We start from the raw sequence: 21334 nt of genomic DNA, 5'->3' as shown, positions 1-21334 counted from the left end.
AGGCACATGGACAAAAGAAAAATAGAGGGTGATGAGGTAGGGAGACATTTGTTTTGTTTTTGTGTAGGTATTTAATGGTAGGCACGATGTTGTGGGCCTGTACTGTGCTCTAATGTTATATATTCTGTATTCTATGAATGACAGAACTCAAAGAAGTACTGAGGGACAGAAGGACCTCAGTAAACATGGCCAAGAATCCCAAAATTAGATAAAGTGTTGAATAAGCCATGCGTGATTCTTGCCTCCATCTACCAGACCACAGAACGCAAGAGCAGGGAGGGAAGGGAGGCAACCACACAACCCTCTGGCTGCAGCTGCAGGATTATGTGAAGTGCTGGTCACAATGGTGCAGGAAGCATGTGATAGTGATGGAGAGGGTGCAGAGGAGATTCAACAAGATGTTTCCTGGGGTGGGGGTGGGGGGAGATGCCAGAAAGGTTGGGTTTTTTCCTCTTTGGAATGGACCTGACTGATGTCTACAATATGAAAGGGACATAGATAGGACAACGTTTCCTCCTTCAGCAGAAGTATCTGTACCAGAGGGTGCAGGTTGAAGGTAAAGGGAGGCGATTTAAAAGAGATTTGAGGATTTTTTTCTTTGAGTCGTGATTGAAATCACACAGATACTGCTTAGTGGAGGCAGATCCTCTTACACCATTTAAAATAATTAGACAAGAATTTGGAACTCAATGGCACAGAATGCAATGTTCAGCATTTTCTCCTCTTGTCCCTCCACAACCTCTGCAAGTGTACCAGGAAGCAGACTTGCCAGATGCATCACATGGTGGTATGGGAGCTGTACTGTTCAAGATCAGCAGAAGATGTAGAAGGCTGTGAATGCAGCTCAGAATATTACTCAAACCGTCCTCCCCTCCTTCAACTCCATCTACATTTCCTTCTGCCAAGGAGAGCAGCCAAAGACCCACCTCACCCCAGACACACTCACTTTCCCCTCCTTCTATGAGGGAGAAGACACAGGTGTGTGGATGCATGAACAACAGGCTTAAGAACAGCTCCTTCCCTGCAGCCTTCATTCTCCTGAATGATCCCCATGACAGTGCTATCACGCTTCCCTTGCTTGGTGCTAAATGATCCTTCTCATTGTAATCCCATACTCTACAAACTGTATATATGTGAGAGATGGTCTGTGAGTCTACTCGCAAAAAAATCCTTTCCCATTGTACAAGGTATTTTGTGACAAATAAACTTAAATTTAAAACTATGTGTTTACATATCTGCCACTCAGCTTCCACCTCTTTGTGTTCCAACCCTCTGAAAATAAAGGTGGACATTCTAACAGTTAGGAAGTAAATTTCCCCTTTGGTTACGGACCATTAAACTGTACCTTTGCGATGGTTGGCCACAGCAAGGAAAGTCTCCCCGTTGATCTGAAAGGCCTCCCAATCCCGGGCACTGTGGGTGGATAACCTCTGGTACAAAACAAACAGCAGCTTCCTCCGGCTCCACTTGTAGACAACCGAATACTCCTGGTTCTGGTCATTCTTTTCAAAGTTGGCCACCACCAAAAAGACCTGAAAAGGTAGAGGATTATTGGTGTGCAAGAAGGTCAATGTGGCTCCAGGTTAACAGTGAATGCGCCCAAAGAGTCCATGCATTAGTCTGTTGCAGCACAGTGGTGCAGCTTGGGAGAGCTACTGCCTCAGACCACCAACGACCTGGGTTCAATCCTGACCTCAGGTACTGTGAATGTGGAGTTCGTATGCTCTTCCTAAGACCACATGGGTTTCTGCTGGCTGCTCCAGTTTCCTCCCACATCCCAATGATTTTTGGGTCAGTTGGTTAATTGCCTGCCTCAAGTATGTAGGCGAGTGGTGGAATCTGGGGGTTTTTGATGGGAAAGTGGGGAAAGGGAGAGAATAAAAAATAAAAGTGTGTGTGATTGACTATTTGACAGTTGGCAGAGACTCCTTGGGTATAAGCACTTGTTTCTGTGCTCCATGGCTCATTAAATGGAGATAGATTAATGACACAGATTGGCCATCACCTAGATACAAAAGTCGTGCCTTTAGCCAGCTTCATGAAGGGATATGAAGTAGAACTACACAAATTCATTTCAAACCTAGATCAAATCCAAGGACCTAATACAGAACAGAAATCATTCAAGTCATAAGTAATGGCAGCAGATACTGACTACCTAACCCTGCTAAACTTCAATGTGGCCATGACTGACCTCCCCCTTCACTTCCTCCAATAACTTTATTTCCCCTAATTTTCCTCAATGTATAAATATGAGTGGATCCCTTGTTTTGAATATTGCAAATGTCTGAGCCTCTGGTAATGAATTCCAAAGATTCACCATCCTCTCTGTGAAGAAATCTCTTCTTATCTCTGTCCCTTAAATGAACAATCCCTTATTCTGGGACTGTAACTCCCCCCCCCCCCCCACCAGGGAAATAAAGACATAAATGCTCAGTTAGTCTGACAGCATCTGTTGAAGGAGGAACAGAGTGAATGTTTCAGGTTGAGGTTCCTTCATTCAAACTGGGAAAGAGAAGAAGTTTTAAGTTCAGAGAGGATAGGACTTATCTCTTACTTACCTTACTTCATCTACAGTGCTTCTCCATGGCTATCTTGGCCAGGAGTTCCATGGAGATAAGCTGTAAGATGAAGTCATTGGAATGATAAACACACAAACGATTGCAAATGCTGGAATCAGGAGAAACAAACAATCCGCTGGAGGAACTCAGAGCTCCGAGGGAGAGTGGTCAATGTTTCGTGATGGGACTCTTCATTGAGCTCCTCCAACAGATTGTTTTTTTGCTTCATCTGACCAATAGGCCAGTAAGAGAAGTTAGAGAGAGCAATGGAAGACAGGAAACTGTGAAATGAAGGCAGATGCAACATTTAAAAGGCATTTGTTCATGGGATAGCTGTTGAGGAATCTAGGCCAAATGCAGGCAAATGAGACTGGCTTGGATAGAAATCTTCGTTGGCAGAGGGGGAACCCAAATAACGGAAAGCTGTAGAATGGTCCCTTGGAAATGGTGAAAGGGGAGAGAGGAAGATGTTTGGTGGAAGCAATCAGAATCTCAAACCCCTTTAAAATGCTTTGTTTCAATGAGACAACCCCCTATTTTCCTAAATTCTGAGGGCGCTGGCCCTTCTCTCATAGAACAAAACCAGCTTTGCAGGAATCAATCTGGTAACCTTTGTTGCTTTCTGTCTTCTGGAATTATATCCTTCCAGAGGGAGGGTGATCAACCATCATTCTTGCTCTGATTTCCTTTCTCACCAAATTGACTTGTGTATTGAATCTCATACTGCATTCAGATGAAAATAGCCAAATCAATTTTTAAATAGTATGATGCATCAACATTATCACTGTTAGTTTTTGAGATCTATCACTGAAGAACCAGCTTTAATTGTCCTGAACAATTTATTCCTGCTTCTAACTTTCTTGTACCTGTGAACCAATGAAGAAGTGTTTCCAAGCCTGGGCTTCATATGTTGTGATGTTCTGATATGGTTCAAATTTCCCCTCTGACCATTTAAAAATTGTCGATCCTGGATGAGTCTTCTTATTGGCTGTGGCAGCAAAGAGTCCAACAGAGGGGATCTCAAAGATCTCGACATCCAATGTTTCCGAGTTGGTGACCAGATTTTGATAATCCTCGACATAATCTAGTCTCTTTTTAGCTGCGGAAGTGCCAGAACAAAACTGAGTGAGCATCAAAAATCCATCTGCCATTTTTCAGCACATTTTTGCAGCTGGTCTAGAACCCATTGCAAGTTTTGAAAACATTCCTCGCTGTTCACTATACCCCCATAGTTTTGGTGTCATGTACAAACTTGCAATTCAGTTTACCACATTATAATCCAGATCATTGATATAGATGACAAACTGCAATAGTCCCAGCACTGACCCCCGAGGCGCACCACTAGTCACAGGCCTCCAGTCTGAGAAGCAATTATCTACTACCACTTTCTGGCTTCTCCTACAAAGCCAATATCTTATCCAATTTACTCCCACATCCTGATATTAAATGACCCTTCCCCCTTTTGTTCAGACACCTCTCATGTTCCTCCACACCTTATGAAGGTCTCAAACCCGAAATATTGGTTCTCCATCTTTACCTTTGCTACATAAAGGCACTGTTTGACCTGCTGAGTTTCTCCAGCATTTGTGTGTTTTTTCACTTAACCGCGGTGTCAACAAAATCTTGTGTTTTACCCCTAAATCTTCTTGACTAATCTCCCAAGCAGGCCCTTGCCAAAGTCCTTGCAGACAACATCCACTGCTCTTCTTTCTTCATTTGGTTGAACATGATCTACCATGCACAAACCCATGTGGATTTTCCCTGATCAGTCCTTGACTATCCAACTCGTTATATATCCAGTCTTTTAGACATCTTCCAATAACTTACCCACAACTGATGTCAGGCTCACCGGCCTACGATAACCAGGACTATTCATGGAGCCTTTCTTAAACATCTGACAGCAATCCTCCAATTCTCTGACACCACACCCGCGGCTAGGGACATTTTAAACACCTCCGCTAGGAACCCTGCAATTTCAGAACTAGCCTCCCTTAAAGTCAAATGGAATATCTTGTCAGGCCCTGGGGATTTATCCACCTTTATTTGCCTTAAGATAGCAAACACTTTCTCCTCTTCAATGATCTGTATCAGGTTCATTAACTCACTGCCGTTTTACCTCACTTCCATAGACTGTGTCAGTCTCTAGAGTAAATGCAGATGCCCAAAAAAAAATACATTTAAGTTCTCCCCATCTCTTCAGAATAAAAATCAGGATTTATTGACATGGACAAGTCATGAAATTCGGCATTTTGCGACAGCATCGTAGTGCAACCATACACATTATAACCATCTTATGACATTACTATAAAAAAATAAAATGTTTATAACAATAATAGTACACAAAAAGTGAGGTTGTGTCTTTGGTTCATTGATTATTCAGGAATCTGTTGGAAAGCGGGGAAGAAGCTGTCCTTGTGCTGCTGAGCACTCGTCTTTAGGCTCCTGTACCTTTTTCACTCCATACATAAACGACTACTCTAATCTTCAAGAGGACAAATTTTGTCCCATGCTATCCTTTTGCTTAAGATATATCTGCAGATTTCCCTTCAACTTCTCTGCCAGAGCCACCTCATGCCTTCTTTTACTTCTCCTCGTTTCTTTCTTAAGTGTATTCTTACATTTCTTATCCTCTCCAATTGCCTCATCCATTCCTTACTGTGAATACATGCTACACTCGTCCTTCTTCTTAACCAGGGTTTCAATATTACTTGAAAACTAAACTTCTCTATGCCTGTTAGTCTTGTCTTTAATACTGACAAGGACATACAAACTGTACTCTCAAAATTGCACCTTTGAAGGTCTCCCACTTACGAAGTGCACCATTGCCAGAAAACCACCTATCGCAATTCACACTTACCAGATCCTTTCTGATACCATCAAAATTGACCTTCCTTCAATTTAGAATCTCAACCCGAGGACCAGAACTATCCTGTTCCATAATTATTTGGAATCTAATGGCATTATGATCTCGAGAACCAAAATGTTCCCTGACACACACTTCCATCACCTCCCCTGTCTTTTTCCCTAATAGGAGATTCAGTATTGCATTCCATCTAGTTGGGACATTGTAGCACAAATAAAAACTCTCATGACTGGAGGGAGAACAAATGCTTTAATTAGCTTAAAATTGTGGGTAGGGTTTCACAGTAGTCTTCGGACCTGACCACTGTAGCTTCTCCCTGTTAAGTAATCCCTTCAACAATATCCAGAACAGTGCTATTGAGGGGAACAGCCACAGTGGTACCCTGCACTGTCAGCCTACTCTCTCTTTTCCTCTCCTGACAGTCATCAGCCACCTGCTTCCTTCAAGAGACTGCCTCTCTGTAACTCCTGCCTATAATCTGGAGTTTATCCAGCTCCAGTTCCCCAGACCATAAGGAGCTGCAGCTACATACACTTCTTGCAAATGAAGAAGGGGTTAGTAGGTTATCTGGCCAGATGCTGTATATTAGCAGCATGGGTCAAAGCACCTGTTACCTTGATGTCAGTTTCAGATTTATTGTCAGAAAACATACATGACATCACATACAAGCCTAAGATTCTTTTTTCCTGTGGGCGAAGCAGAATTACCTCTGACTGGTAGTGCAAAGAAAAACTATACATAGAAGTGTAGACAGATAACAAATGTAAACAAACTGACTGCGCAATACAGAGGGAACAAAAATAAAATCAATAAAGTGCACAAGAAAGAGTCCTTAAATGAGTCTCTGATTGAGTTTGTTGTTGAAGAGACTGATGGTGGAGGGGGAGCAGCTGTTTCTGAACCCAGGTGCGAGTCTTGTGGCACCTGGACCTCTTTCCTGATGGCAGCAGTGAGAACAGAGCATGTGCTGGGTGGTGAGCATCTTTGACGGTTGCTGCTGCTCTCTAACGGGAGCATTCTCAGTAGATGTACTCAATAGTGAGAAGGGTATTGCCTGGGCTGGCTCCTCTACCTGTTGGAGGGCTTTACACTCAGGGATATTGGTATTCCCTTGACGCAGCTGGTCATTACACTTTCAACCGTACATCTGTAGAAATTTGCCAAGGTTTCTGATGTCATATCAAATCTCTGCAAACTCCTAAGGAAACAGAGGTGCTGACGTGCTTTCTTCATGATGCCAATGGTGTGTTGGGTCCAGAAAAGATCCTCTGAGGTAGTAACTCCCAAGAACTTAATTTGCTCACCCTCTCCACCTCTGATACCCCAGTGATCACTGGATTGGATACCTCTGGCCTTCCTTTCTTGAAGTCAACAATTAGCTCCTTAGTTTTGGTGACATTGAGTTCGAGGTTGTTGTTTTTTTTAAAAACTTTATTTATTCATTCAAAATACAAATAATAAGTAACATATATAACAATAAACAAAGCATGAACGTTATATTTTATATATATTAAAAAAAAGGAAAGAACCCCCCCACCCCCTCTTTCAGCCAACTCTCCTAAGGAGAGCCATAAAGAAAAAAGAAAAAAATAAAGAAAAGTAAAGCATACATATTCAAATCTAGTCAATATAAATCAAAATGTAAATATTCTGAATATAACAACCACCTATTAATAAAAAAACTATAGTTATCTGCCAAACATATGTAATTTTTTCCATTATTAAACAATATTTCATCTCATTATGCCAAAAGTCTCAAATTTAATCATTTTAGGTAAAATCATATCTCTACCGAACACATGTTTTACCAAAGATCGAACTTGATAAAAATACGCTTACGCTTAATCGGACTGTTTAAACTCCGAACATTAAAATCAGCAAACTTCAACTTTGACATATCCACTAATATTACTAAAAACTAATAATATCAATATATAAAGATTCAGATCAATGTAAATAGGCCCTCCGATAGGAGAAAAAGAAACCACAAATTAAAGTTTAAATAAAATGAAAATAAAAAAAAGATAAAAAGAAAAAAAAACCTACCAAAAGGTAGTAATCCCTAAACAAAAGTTGGGTGTGGATTACCCACCAGTGGCTGATGACTAGTAGAACATAGAGCAAATTTCTCCCTCCCCAGCCAAACAAAGAATAACAACAAGATATCGTAATGACATAAAAAGAAAATAAAAATAAAAAAGTTCTTCTATTCATCCAAGAAATTCCAGACTCGGCGACCCCATTTCAAGGAAACAGATTCTTTCCATTCCCATTTCTCCCATTTCTGCCGTTTCTTCCAATTCCAGAACAACCAGATTTTTCTTTAGGAGATAATAGTGAGCTACATCTTTGTCCTCTTACATCTGGCAACGAGTCAGCAAAACTCATTGCTTCACACTCATTCTCAAAAAACCAAGATTGAAAGTCTCCACAAAACACCTTCAGCACTGCCGGATAGCGAAAAGTAGACTTATAACCTTTACATCACAAAACTTCTTTAACTGGATTAAATTGACGCCATGCTGAATAACCTCTTGACTCAAATCAAGATAGAAAAAAACTCTACTATTCTGAATCATTAACTGAGCTTGTCGTTGTCTTGCATTTTGCACTGGTAAACGAAGTATCGTTTCTCTGTCCAAATAATTCAAACATTGAATTATCACAGGTCTCGGTGGTTGACCAGGCAGAGGTCTTCTTCTTAAGGCTCTATGAGCTCTTTCGAATACCAGACCTCCAGAGAAAAATTCCTGCCCCAGTATTTGTGGAATCCATTCGGTAAAAAAACGAAGAGGATCTTGTTCTTCCATAACTTCTGGCAAACCACAATCTTCACATTGTTCCTTCTACTTTGATTCTCCAAATAATCTACTTTCCTCTCTAACTCCCTCTCACGTTCTCGCAATTCTTCAATGGATTTTTCCACCTCCAACACTTTTTCTGTATTAGAAACCACTTGTTGTTGACATTTCAAAAAAAGCAGCCTGAAATTGTTTAAAATCCTCACAAGATGCTTCCACGCGTATTTTAACTGTATCCAGTTCAAAACTGAGCCTTTGAGACATTTCATTCAGAATAGGCTGAATGATAAGGCTTAGCTGTTTACATTGTAACTCAGAAAAGCTCAGCCCTGCTTTCTCTTGCGTAGTGCCAGAACCAGGTAACTGCAGCTCCTGCTGCATCTCAACAACAGGCAGTTTAACAGTTTTACTGCGGGTCTGGACTCCCAGCAACGGCACCCCAACTTCCTCGGGGTGGGGGGGGGTGACGCTGTTCTCCCCCCGCAATCTGTTGTTGCTTCAAAAACTCACGGAAAAGATCAAGATATTCAGGTTGGAACACTTCCTGGGGCATTTCAAGCAATGGAGTTGTCTTCTTGCGTGCCCCCTCCGTTAAAGTCGGCAGGCTGCCAGAATCAGGATCCACATCGGGAGCACACGCACCTTCCTCCCGAGAATGGGTAATTCCAGCGATGTCCTTCTCCTGGTGGGTAGTAGTCATTTTTTTCAGCTCCCACAGGCAATCTCTGTGGTTTAGGCTTCAAAGAAAGCAAACCTGAAGTTGTAGCAGACTGTTTAGGCTCTAAATCTTCAACACTCCGAAAATGTAGTTTCTTCTGTACTTGAGGTTTAATCTTTTTACCATTAATAGCCATAACAATTCCTTGATACTTTAAACTAAGTTTTAAAAATTTTAAACCTGAAAACAAAGAGTTAAAAACGGGTTCTTAAAAGTCTGGCCAGAGAGGTCAAGATTACATGTCTAGACTCTACGCCATCTTGCCACGCCCCCCAAGGTTGTTGCTGATGCACCATTCAACCAAGTTTTCAATTTCCCTCCCTTATGCTGACTCATCCCCTTCCTTTATACAACCCACTACTGAGGTACCATCGGCAAATTTGTAGATGGAGTTATTGTCGTACTGAGCCACACAATCGTGGGTGTAAAGTGAGTAGAGCAGGGGCCGAAGAACATAGCCCTGTGGTGCTCTGGTACTGGTGGATATTGTGGAGGAGATTTCTTACAATCTTCATTGATTGGGGTCTGGAGGTGAGGAAATCCATGATCTAATTACACAGTGGGGTGTTGAGACCCAGGTCTTGCAGTTTGCTGATTAGTTTTGAGGGGATGATGGTGTTAAATGCTGAACTGTAGTCGATAAAGAGCATCCTGATGTGTGCATCTTTGCACAGATTTTTAATACTCAGTTGGGTATTCCATCCAGGCCGGATATTTTCCTCGAATTCACTCTCATGAAGGCAGCACCCACATCATCCTTAGATATGGACGGGATGGGATCATCAGAGGATGTGGGGGGGGGGGGGTACGAAGGGGTGGTTCTTCTCTGTTACTGTCATAGAAGGCGTTGAGTTCCTCTGGGAGAGAACTGTATTGCTAAATTAAAAACTAGCTTGCCTTCCCTTCTCCCCAGTACCCACTGGCCCACTGAAAATTTCTGCTCTTTTCTAATTTTACTTCCTGCATTCTAACTATTTTGCATTGGGTCCCCTTCCAGTCTGTTTTGAAGCAGTTCATCGAGAGTTAATTATTGGCTGGAACACTGGCGAGAGAGAGGATCCAAATAGCTTAACAGGATATTCTGTGTTCCTTGAGGCCTCCATTTAATACTGAAGAACATTTCATGTGGAGTGTCATTCTAGAGTGGATCAAGTCACAGAGTCACACGGCAGGGAGACAAACACCTTGGCCCACTTAACCATACTGACCATCAACCACCATTCATACCAATACCACACATATCCCATTCAATTCTCTCCATTTTCCTTTAAATTCTTCCCTGGGTTTACCGCTCGCTGGGGAAATTCACAGCAGTAACCCGCCCACCTTTTGGGGATATGGGAGGAAACCAAAGCACCCAGAGGAAATCCATGTGGTCACGGGAGAACAGGCAACCTCCTGAACTGCAGTCACAAGAGTTGTAGGGCATCAGTTCTACAGACTGTGAGATTGAGTCACCACCCTATCTTCTGAGTCAGAACCTATGGCTTTCCAATTCAGAAGCAAGATCACAACAATGAGGCCAAGACTGATATCTTGATGTCAGCAAAAAGAAATTATAACTGCACCCAGTTAGAAGAACTCCATATCCTGGCACAGGTCGGGGCAACCATGGGCTTGTGTAAACACCATTCTGGTATCTCCATATGATCCAAAAGATCCAACCAGCTCTGTGCAGTGAACTGAAATTCACTGGTGGTGTGTTATACCGAGGGCTGGCTCCATCCCATCTACCCAGATATAACCCTGGTTTCCCACCTTAACTCTGAGCCCTTCTGAAGATCACTGTAAGACCCTACCCTCAGCTATGCTAATAAAAGCTTATGTTCTCTTTCTAGTCATGATAGATTTTATTTGTGTTACAATTTTATTAGCTTATTCTCTAGAAGAGGAAAGCGCTGCTCAAGCCAGCTATGATGTTGATGGACCCTCTGTCCCCCAACATGGCTGAGGAGTTCATGTGCTAGCTAGACTGCTTCCAGGCCTACCTGACCACCACCAGAAGTGTCTTTCACACCGATGAATTCAGGAGGTCTGCACTCATTTCCATGGTAGGAACAAAAGGGTATGCAGTCATGTGATGCTGCCATCAAGGCTTTGAAGGCTCGGTACCTGAAGTCGCAAAACGAGGTCCTAGTGAGGCACCGACTTGCTCTACGTCACCAATGGCCAGGAGAGACCATCAATAATTACCTGCTGGATCTGTGGACGCTTGCCAAGAAGTGCAGGTACTAAACAGCTATGGGCCGCTCAGCGTACATGAGGCAACGACTGTTCGAGTCGGGTAAGAAGGACCTGGCTAGCCATGTTAAACTGGCCAAGTCACTGGTACAAGCCAAGCTCGAGAACAACGACCTCGAAGTTAGCGAGCTCGCTCATCCAGGTGACCCCCCCCAAGGACCGGCAACTCCCACTACCCCAGCCCTAGCGCTCCCTTCCCATGATAGGGAGCGCTCCCATGCTTTTTCTGCGGCAAGAGCCAGCATCCCCAATCTTGTTGCCCAGATAAAGACTCAGTTTGCTCCAGCTGTGGCAAGATCTTGGGAGAGGGTTTGCCATGCGAGGGGAATCCTGGGGAAGTCCACGGCCTGCACCACTCCTGGATCTAATTCCAGCCCCAAGCCATCTGCCCCGAAATCACCCGAACCCACATGCTGCGCTACATGCTGAAGGAGGGTGGCTGCGAGAAAACGGTGCAAAAAGGCTCGGCAGCCATCTTTCCGAGACACAAATTCAAACTCGGCGCCTTCATCATCAGAGGAGGAAGGATGGCGGCCATCTTGGTGCACCACAAGGTTGATGCCATCTTACCCACAGGCAACCCAGGATGGTGGGAGCCACTCGAGTGAGGAGTATGGAGTCTCCGGGGTTCTAGTCTCTATGATTCTAGATCAGGACAGACCTCACCAGGTCAGCAACTCCATAGTGACTGTTAAGGTAAACAGACACTAAATGCCTAATCAATACAGGCTCTACTGAAAGCTTCATAAACTCACGGATTGTGCAAGAATACAACCTAAAGATATATTCTTCCAATTATCGCATATTTGCACTCTATACATATTCAACAACATTGTATAGAACATTTGTCGTTTGAGGGGGGGAATTTTGAAAGATCTGTCTGTATGTACTTGATGAATTGGGTGGTTTGGTACTGTTGGGTTTGGACTTCCTGTGTCATCTTAAAAGCATGATCTTGGAGTATTCTGGTTCCCACCCCACATAACGGTTCAGATTGGAGGGCCCTCTGAAATCAGAACCCACATGCAACCTCTCCACACTGAATATCGACCACCCAGCTCCTTTCCCGAATCAGACCCAGACTGCAAACCTATTGTTACCAAGAGCAGGACGTACAGCACAGCAGACTGGGAATTCATAAAGTCTGAGACACAACGTCTGCTTGACTAGGGTATCATTGAACCTAGCACCAGCCCGTGGAGAGCGCAAGTGGTAGTGGTAAAAGGGGAAAACAAGTCTAGGCTAGTAATTGACAATAGCCAAACTATTAATCGGTACTCACTACTGAATGCATAATCTCTCCCTCTAATTTCAGACGTGGTGAATGGTATTGCACAGTATCAGGTCTATTTGATGATCACCGGAAAGTTGCTCATCATCAGCTACCAATCCATTCCAAGGACTGTCCATATAAGGCATTTGAGGCTAATGGTCATCTCTCAATTCCAGAGGGTCCCTTTCAGTATCACTAACGGGGTTTCTATCTTCCAGAGGCAGATGGACAGAATGGTGGATGAGAACAGGTTGAAGGCTACCTTGCCCTACCTTGATAATGTCGTCATCTGTGGCCATACCCTGGAGGAACATGAAGCCAACCTTCAGAGTTTTCTCCATGCAGCAAAAGCCCTGAACCTCACTTATAACTCTTGCAAGAGTGTGTTCAGGACTAAACGTCTGGCTCTCCTTGGCTACGTGGTGGAGAATGGCATCATTGGCCCTGATCCCGATAGGTTACGCCCCCTGTTGGAGCTCCTCATTCCCAGGACCACAAAGGCTTTGAGGAGATGCCTGGGGTTTTTCTCATATTATGCCCAGTGGATCCCTCAATATGCTGATGAGGTTCGACCTCTTTTAAAAGCCACTAATTTCCCCTTCTCAGCTGAAGCTCAAACGGTTTTTAATTACCTCTGAAACTATATTGCAAAACCCACCATATACGCAGTGGACGAGGATGTACCTTTCCAGGTGGAAAGCGACACTTTGGATATAGGCCTAGTCGCTCCCCCCAACCTTGGACTCTACAAGGCCATGAGCTCAGAAACCCCTCTGTGGAAAAGGAGGCTCAAGCCATTGTAGAAGCCTTGGGGCACTGTATACACAACTTGGCTGGTTGGAAATTTACTCCTCACTGACCAGCACTTGGTCGCATTTATAATGTCAAGAGGGGAAAAATCAAGAATGACAAGATTGCGAGGTGGAGGATCGAGCTCTCTACCTACAATTATGACATTGCCTATCGGCCAGGAGCCCTTAAAGACCCTCCAGATGCCTTATCCAGAGGAAGCTGTCCCTCTGTACACGCTGGCCAACTGCAGTCTCTGCATAATGAGCTCTGCCATCCAGGGGTTACCTGCATGGTTCATTTGTCAAGGTGCGCAATCTGCCCTATTCCACGGAAAATGTCAGGGAAATAACCAGGTCTTTCCAGGTCTGCACAGAATGCAAGCCGCACTTCTACTGCCCCTCAAAGGCACACCTGATTAAGTCATCCAGGCCCTTCGAACGGCTCAGTGTCGATTTTAAGGGACCTCTCCCCTCCACGATTGAGAACATTTTCTTCCTCTTTGTCATTGACGAGTACTCCTGCTTCCCATTCACTGTTCCGTGTCCAGACACGTCCACTTTGTCAGTCATAAAGGCCCTAGATTCCATTTTCACCATGTTCAGGTATCCCAGCTATATACATAGTGACCGGGGCTCATTTTTTATGAGCAAAGAGCTATGTCAGTACCTGATAGCAAGGAACATCGCATCCAGCAGGACTACTAGCTACAACACCTGGGGGAATGGGCAAGTTGAAAAGGAAAATGCCGTGGTCTGGAAGGCTGTCAAACTGGCCATGAGGCCTTCCAGATTCACAATGGCAGGAAGTTCTTCTTGTGGCGCTCCATTCCATACAGTTGTTACTATGTACAGTGACCAACACTACTCCTCATGATCAGCTATTCAATTTCAAAAGAATGTCAGCATTGGGAACTACACTCCCAGTCTGGCTCACCACTCCTGGTCCAGTCCTTCTCAGGAAGCACATGAGATAAAACAAGACCGACCCACTGGTGGAAAGGGTGAAACTGCTCCACGTTAATCCCACGTACGCCTGTGTGGAGTACCCAGATGGCAGAGAGGACACCGTCTCCATCAGTGATCTGGCACCCACCAGGGTCCGTTGCCTCAAGTGCCCTGCAAGCCACAGAACTCATTCTCATGGCTCCCAGTCAGGGCCTCAGGTGATCCGATTCAAGAGGAAAGAGCATCCCCTTCCACCATAGTGCCTGAAACTCCACCCACCACTCCTCCCCCACAAGGCCCTCCCATGCTTAGGTGCTCCACCAGGATCTCCAGAACCCCAGATCACTTAAATTTGTAAATAACTGTATATTTTTTGAAATATTTATCTGAATCAATGTTCTCTGTCTTCATCCACAGACCCTAAATTCTGCAGGAAGGGGTGAATGCAGTGAACTGGGATTCACTGGTGGTGTGTTATACTGATGGCTGACTCTGCCCCCATCTATCCATATATAACCCTAGTTTCCTGCCTAAACCCTGAGCCCTTCTGAAGACCACTGTCAGACCCTACCCTCAGTTATAAGCTAATAAAAGATTATGTTCTCCCTCCAGTTGTGAGAGCTTTTATTCGAGCTACACTCTGTGTAGCTCTCCACTTAATCGACAGAACAGGGTTGGTGCTTTGAAGGATAGCATAGTTAGCGCCACACTATTACAGAGCCAGCGATCAGGGTCAAATCCGCTGTGGTCTATAAGGAGTTTGTATGTTCTCCTCATGACTTGCATGGGTTTCCTCTGGGTGCTCCAGTTTCTCCCACCCTCCAAAAGTGTACAAGGTTTGTAGGTATTTGGGTGACACAGGCTCGTGGGCCAGAAGGACCTGTTACCATGTCTAAAATGATTTTTTTTTATTTTTTTTTAACTAAAATCTTTGGCTGTTTCTGCATGTTGCTTGCACTCAGGAATCCATCTTTAGGTTTATCTCAAAGATAAAGGCTGATTGTTAATCTTAAGATCTGTGTTAAGAGATAGTCTTAGCAATCCACATAGCAATTATTTCCAGGGATTTGGCAGACACCCAATTTGTGTCACATTCTCCTTCCATTGTTAACAGAAAATTATCGATGAACAATGGGACATTTGTCTTGATATTGTGTTTGCCGTAGAGTCTATTTCTTTTTATGATACTGCAGAGAGGTCAGTGTTGTGATCCCTGGTGACTCTTATATAGGGAGGCAAGTTACATGGCAGATGTGAGAATGAATTATAGACTGTCTTTTAAATCTAAATAGGCAAGCACACTGGACTTCAATTGTGTTTTAGATCTGATATTGGATAAATCTCCGAAAAGTATTTTAAAAATTGAAGGCAGCCGTACAAATGGCATCTTTGATGAGGGATTTGGATTTAGTTGAGATTTGGAGAAGCTTAAATCCGACAGAAAAAGATTTTTCATTCTATTCTTCTCGACATGATTCATTTTTCAGAATAGATTTATTTTTGGATATCAGCATATCTTCAAGCTCGAATTACTCAGGCTGAATACAAGAGTAGAATTGTGTCTGATCACTCTGTGTTACTTATTTCTTATGCTGGATCTGAAGTTATGCAATCAACTTATCGTTGGAGATCTAATGTCTTCTTTCTTTGGCTTGGCTTCGCGGACGAAGATTTATGGAGGGGGTAAAAAGTCCACGTCAGCTGCAGGCTCGTTTGTGGCTGACAAGTCCGATGCGGGACAGGCAGACACGATTACAGCGGTTGCAAGGGAAAATTGGTTGGTTGGGGTTGGGTGTTGGGTTTTTCCTCCTTTGCCTTTTGTTTGTGAGGTGGGCTCTGCGGTCTTCTTCAAAGGAGGTTGCTGCCCGCCAAACTGTGAGGCGCCAAGATGCACGGTTTGAGGCGTTATCAGCCCACTGGCGGTGGTCAATATGGCAGGCACCAAGAGATTTCTTTAGGCAGTCCTTGTACCTTTTCTTTGGTGCACCTCTGTCACGGTGGCCAGTGGAGAGCTCGCCATATAACATGATCTTGGGAAGGCGATGGTCCTCCATTCTGGAGACGTGACCCATCCAGCGCAGCTGGATCTTCAGCAGCGTGGACTCGATGCTGTCGACCTCTGCCATCTCGAGTACTTCGACGTTAGGGGTGTAAGCGCTCCAATGGATGTTGAGGATGGAGCGGAGACAACGCTGGTGGAAGCGTTCTAGGAGCCGTAGGTGGTGCCGGTAGATGACCCATGATTCGGAGCCGAACAGGAGTGTGGGTATGACAACGGCTCTGTATACGCTTATCTTTGTGAGGTTTTTCAGTTGGTTGTTTTTCCAGACTCTTTTGTGTAGTCTTCCAAAGGCGCTATTTGCCTTGGCGAGTCTGTTGTCTATCTCATTGTCGATCCTTGCATCTGATGAAATGGTGCAGCCGAGATAGGTAAACTGGTTGACCGTTTTGAGTTTTGTGTGCCCGATGGAGATGTGGGGGGGGCTGGTAGTCATGGTGGGGAGCTGGCTGATGGAGGACCTCAGTTTTCTTCAGGCTGACTTCCAGGCCAAACATTTTGGCAGTTTCCGCAAAGCAGGACGTCAAGCGCTGAAGAGCTGGCAGGAGATCTAATGTAATGTTATTGAAAAAACCCGAGTTTGTTAGCTTTATTAAAGAGAAAATTGTTTATTTTTTGAGTATAAATATGAATTCAGTACGGAGTAATTTTATTTTATGGGATGTATTGAAGGCATATTTTTTATGAGGCCAAATTATTAGTTATTCAGTGAAAGAAATAAAAGAAATATTTGGCAGGACGTTTGGAGTTAGAGAAACAGAGAACTGAATTGGAAAAAGAGTTTCAGAAAAATTGTACTGAAGATAAAAAGGCAGCATTAAGTAAATTAAAATTACGTTATAATACATTACAAACATATCAATATGAGCGCTTAATTCAAAGATATAAACAACATTGTAATGCGCGTCGAAAGAACCAAAGACTTGTTGATCCAAACCAAGGCTTTTATTAACTAAAAGACTGGAGCATATCACAAGTAGGTCGACCAGTCCAGAATGACCTGGTCTGGTTAGGAGCAATCCTTTCAGACCTGCCAGTAGGTGTGACTACACTCTCAGCCAATCACAGTCATCCTACACTGCCATCTGTACGTATATACATTAGTTATAGAATCTGTACTATCACAAATGTTATTATGAATTAGGTGATAGAGCTCATAAAGTTCTAGCTTGGCAACTGAAAACAGAACCAGCCCATAATGTTAACCATCTTTTTTGTCTCCCACTGATGCTGCTTGACCTGCTGAGTTCTTCCATCAGGTTGTGTTGCCCCCCAGGTTCCAGCACCTGAAAGTCTATCATTGGTGATCACACAGGGTCTAAATAGCGGAGATTAATTCTTGCACAGGATTACATCTAGTCCAACTACCCTCCACTCGCTGCATTTTTTAGGTGACATGTTGCTGCTGTTACTGGGAGCAGTCACTGTAGCTTCCTTTGTTCTGTGAATTAATGATTTCCTGCTGGAATTTATCTTGCCTAATGTTCTCCCGGTTTTTATCCTTGCACTGCTGTACTATGTACAAGTTAACTTGCATGGATAGCAAAGTGCCTCAGTACATAATGACAATAAACAATTCAAGTCAAAATGAATGTAGTACCTTTAATATAATTGTCTCTTACCTTTCACGATTGATACCCAGTTCTTGCCGTCACAGATAAAGAAGCTTTTGTTGAAGACATCAAACCAGAGGTGGCTGAATTCATTCACAGAGCAGGGAGGATTGTCCCCCACCATCAGCTTCACATCTGCTTCTGAATTCAACACAAGAGAATGTGTTACTGCAGTTACTGCAGACACGGTGTCAAAAACCTGTGCTGATGAGAAGCGAAACACTGACTCTGTTTTACTCTCTATGGCTGCTGCCCAACCAGCTGAGCTTGCAACATTGAAACAGAGATGACCGACTCCAAAAGGTCCAAGTGCTCTTGTTTTCTATTTGGTTCCCTACATATACACTGTCACCAAAAATGTGGCTATATATATGGTGGCCCTTTAACAATAATAAAACACTCTGAAGGCCTTCTCAGGAAAGTTATCCGACAAATGCAACATTGAACCACATGAGGATATCCTGGGACAGGTACAATTACAATATTTAAACCTGCCATTCTCAGCAGGGGTCATAGCACATTTAAGTAAAATCCTTATTTTCTTTTCACCTCATGCAACATAAATATTTTTAGTGTTTTTGATGTCGTCGGTAGGAGAGAAGTATGACTGCTTCACAAGGAAGCAGCCTTTATGCAGTGTCTTTGGGGAGGGGGTGCACCTCAAAAAAGGTTGAGGATAGCTAATTTAAACCACATTTGGACAGGTACATAGATAAGGGAAACAGGCCAAACACAGGTCCATGGGATTGGCATAGGTGGATATTTTGGTCAGCATGGATGAGATGGGTTGAATGGCCTGTTTATATCATTCTTTGAATCAATGATTTTACTCATTTTCAACAGTTGTGAGTGATTGGAGAGGTCAGCATTTCTTACTCTTCGATAACTGTCCTTGGGAAAGGTAATGGTTGTGTCAGCTGGGAAAGTGGCATAGTCTCACAGTTCCAGCAACCTGAGTTCAATCCCCAGCCCTGATGCTGTCTGTGCAGTGGTTGCATGTTCCTCCAGATCACATTTACTTCTTCCGGGTGCTTCAGCTTCCACCCTCATCCGAACTCGTGCAAGTTAGCAGGCAAATCAGCCTTCTAAAAATTGTAGGTGAGTTGGAGAATCTGCGGGAAGTTGCTGGGAATGTGGGGAAAAGTAAAAATGGGATCACTGTAAATGGGAGCTTGGAGATCAGCAGAGACTTAGTGAGTTAAAGGGCCTGTTTCCATGTTGTATTTCCTCAAGTCCAGGAATTCCTCTGGGCTGTTCAGTAAGAAAATTCAGGAATTTGAAAATAGAGTTAAACAAGAAAGTCTGCAGATGCTGGGGTTTGGTGTAATACACAAATGGGCTGGAGAAACTCAGCAGGTCATGCAGCATCCATAGGAAGAAAAGGGTAACATACATATTGTCTCTGGCCCTTCGTCAGGTATGAATTTCTCCAGCATGTTTGTGTATTGCTATTTGACAATGGAACAGTGATATGTTTCCAGCTAAGGAAGTTAAGTGGCATTAAGAAGGAACATGGCAGTAGTGGTGTTTCACTAAGTGGAAGCAACATCTGTGATATCATTGCGATCGGGAACAGGAAAATTCACAAAATCTCCTCCATGAGTCAGAAGGCAAAGTGTTGGCTGGACCTGTTGGTTATGGGGTCACTAGGCTCTACTTCCACAGTTTACCACCACTCTAAGTGAGGGGCACATCAGAATACCCCAGCAGAGAGGGTTATAGACTCGAGGAATTGATTTGAGCTGTTCTGGCCCACCGTTCAATTTAGTTCTGCACCACCCAAGGTCGCCTTGTGTCAAGCTGCTGCAGGTATCAACAGATTTGGTCTTTCAGAACAATTCCTTTTGCCCTTGGGTAACTCCATATTGACCACATGAAAACATCCCGCCCTCTTACATCCTGTGTTTCTTCCAGAGTGAAAGAGAGCTAGAAGAGGTCACTGACATCCAGCTTCCTTTTAGGTGTTACAAGGTTTCCTGGGGCTCAGAGTTAATATCAAGCATGTCAATGATGTCACCCTATCCTTTGTGTCCCTCCTACTGAGAGCTGGACAAACCTGTGGATGGTACTCAAGGTCCAGGAAACGTGTAATTCAGTTGCATAATCAGCCTGTGCAACAACACTCTTAATTTTGGCACAATCCCAGACAGGAGGAGTTTAAATGATGAGCGAGCTGGCTGTGTGTTGACAAACCAAGACCATCCCTTGAGGGTCTTTCTCATTGCAGCTTACTACAGCTGAATCTGTGACCCACAAAGGATTGACCACACTGATGTGAGTCATGGTCAGGATGCCAAAGAATCATTGGGAACCTTTCTTTCTTACATCAGCTCCGATGATCATTATTGCCCTCTTATTAATTTCAGATTTACTCAATGGTCTGAATTCAAATGATGAAATGTTCATGGTGGGATTCAAACTCTGAAATCCACATGACTACTTTGTGTGTGTGTGGATGCCACCTCACTGACAAAAGGCAAAGGAGGAAAAACCCAACACCCAACCCCAACCAACCAATTTTCCCTTGCAACCGCTGCAATCGTGTCTGTCTGTCCCGCATCGGACTGGTCAGCCACAAACGAGCCTGCAGCTGACGTGGACTTTTTTACCCCCTCCATAAATCTTCGTCCGCGAAGCCAAGCCAAAGGATGCCTGTTACATTGTGTGCAGCTATCCTGGGTGAGCAAACTCAGCCCAAGGGAGGCTCAACCCTTCCACTTCCACACCCTGCGTGACTCTCGGCTTGTGTCACAATACTCTGGCAGGGACTTCCCAAAGAGGCATGCTTCATCTAGCAGCCTTGGTTTCGGAGTGATCCTGCCTTGCCCAGCCCTGTAGATTGCAGACCAGACCGAGACTGCAGCTCCAACATTACAGCTGTGACTGGAACAGTGTCATATTTCATCCAGGGCCCCTTTACAGGTGCCACCATCATTGCTCCTCAGCAGGATTCAGATAGGAAAATCACTCTCCGAACATCCCAATCTCCTCGTTGCTGGACTGACGTCTGACATTAAGAGCACAGAGAGGATGTCCATTGGAAGTTTGCCCTCTGAAATGTGGCACTGTATGCTGCTTGGTGCCAATCTCATCAATAAAGTGCCTGTAACAATTTGCCCAGTGGATGTGCCAAATATTCAGATGCTCTTTTGGGGACCAAAAGCTTTCCATGCATTCCAAAACAGGAACAATCAATCGAATTTTGCACCAAAGGCATCCTGTATGCGTCTTACAGGAAAACCCTTTGAAGAAATGCTGCGATGCCATGCGAAAGATAAAATGAATTTATATTGCCTGCAGCAGAATAAAATAACCCAAGATGGGTTATTATCCAGCCTCTTGAGATAGAGAGTGGCTGGTTTAAAGAGTGAACAAAACATTGGCGATTTCCCAGGCATGTGGGTTTTGGCAGAGTGAAATTCTTTAGAATGCTGTGATTGAAGTAAAAACACACCGAAATGCTGGAGATACT

The 21334-nt window shown here is 43.9% G+C and overlaps 1 protein-coding gene across 3 annotated transcripts in view; it reads right to left on the bottom strand.

The window, feature by feature from the left end:
- Positions 1-21334, bottom strand: part of LOC138761679 (thrombospondin-type laminin G domain and EAR repeat-containing protein-like) — a 126737-nt gene that overhangs the window by 43589 nt on the left and 61814 nt on the right. For all 3 annotated transcript variants that reach the window (XM_069934250.1, XM_069934248.1, XM_069934251.1), the window contains exons 6-8: positions 17872-18003; positions 3425-3657; positions 1346-1532 (exon numbers count right to left, since the gene is read on the bottom strand). In XM_069934250.1, coding sequence (XP_069790351.1) covers positions 1346-1532; positions 3425-3657; positions 17872-18003 — 552 coding nt within the window. The remainder of the gene's footprint in view (positions 1-1345; positions 1533-3424; positions 3658-17871; positions 18004-21334) is intronic.

The sequence above is a fragment of the Narcine bancroftii genome, chromosome 4, assembly GCF_036971445.1.
Source record: "Narcine bancroftii isolate sNarBan1 chromosome 4, sNarBan1.hap1, whole genome shotgun sequence".
NCBI classification, from domain to species: Eukaryota; Metazoa; Chordata; class Chondrichthyes; order Torpediniformes; family Narcinidae; genus Narcine; species Narcine bancroftii.
Note: the sequence above shows the minus strand (reverse complement) of the source record. Positions and strands in the feature narration are given on the sequence as shown.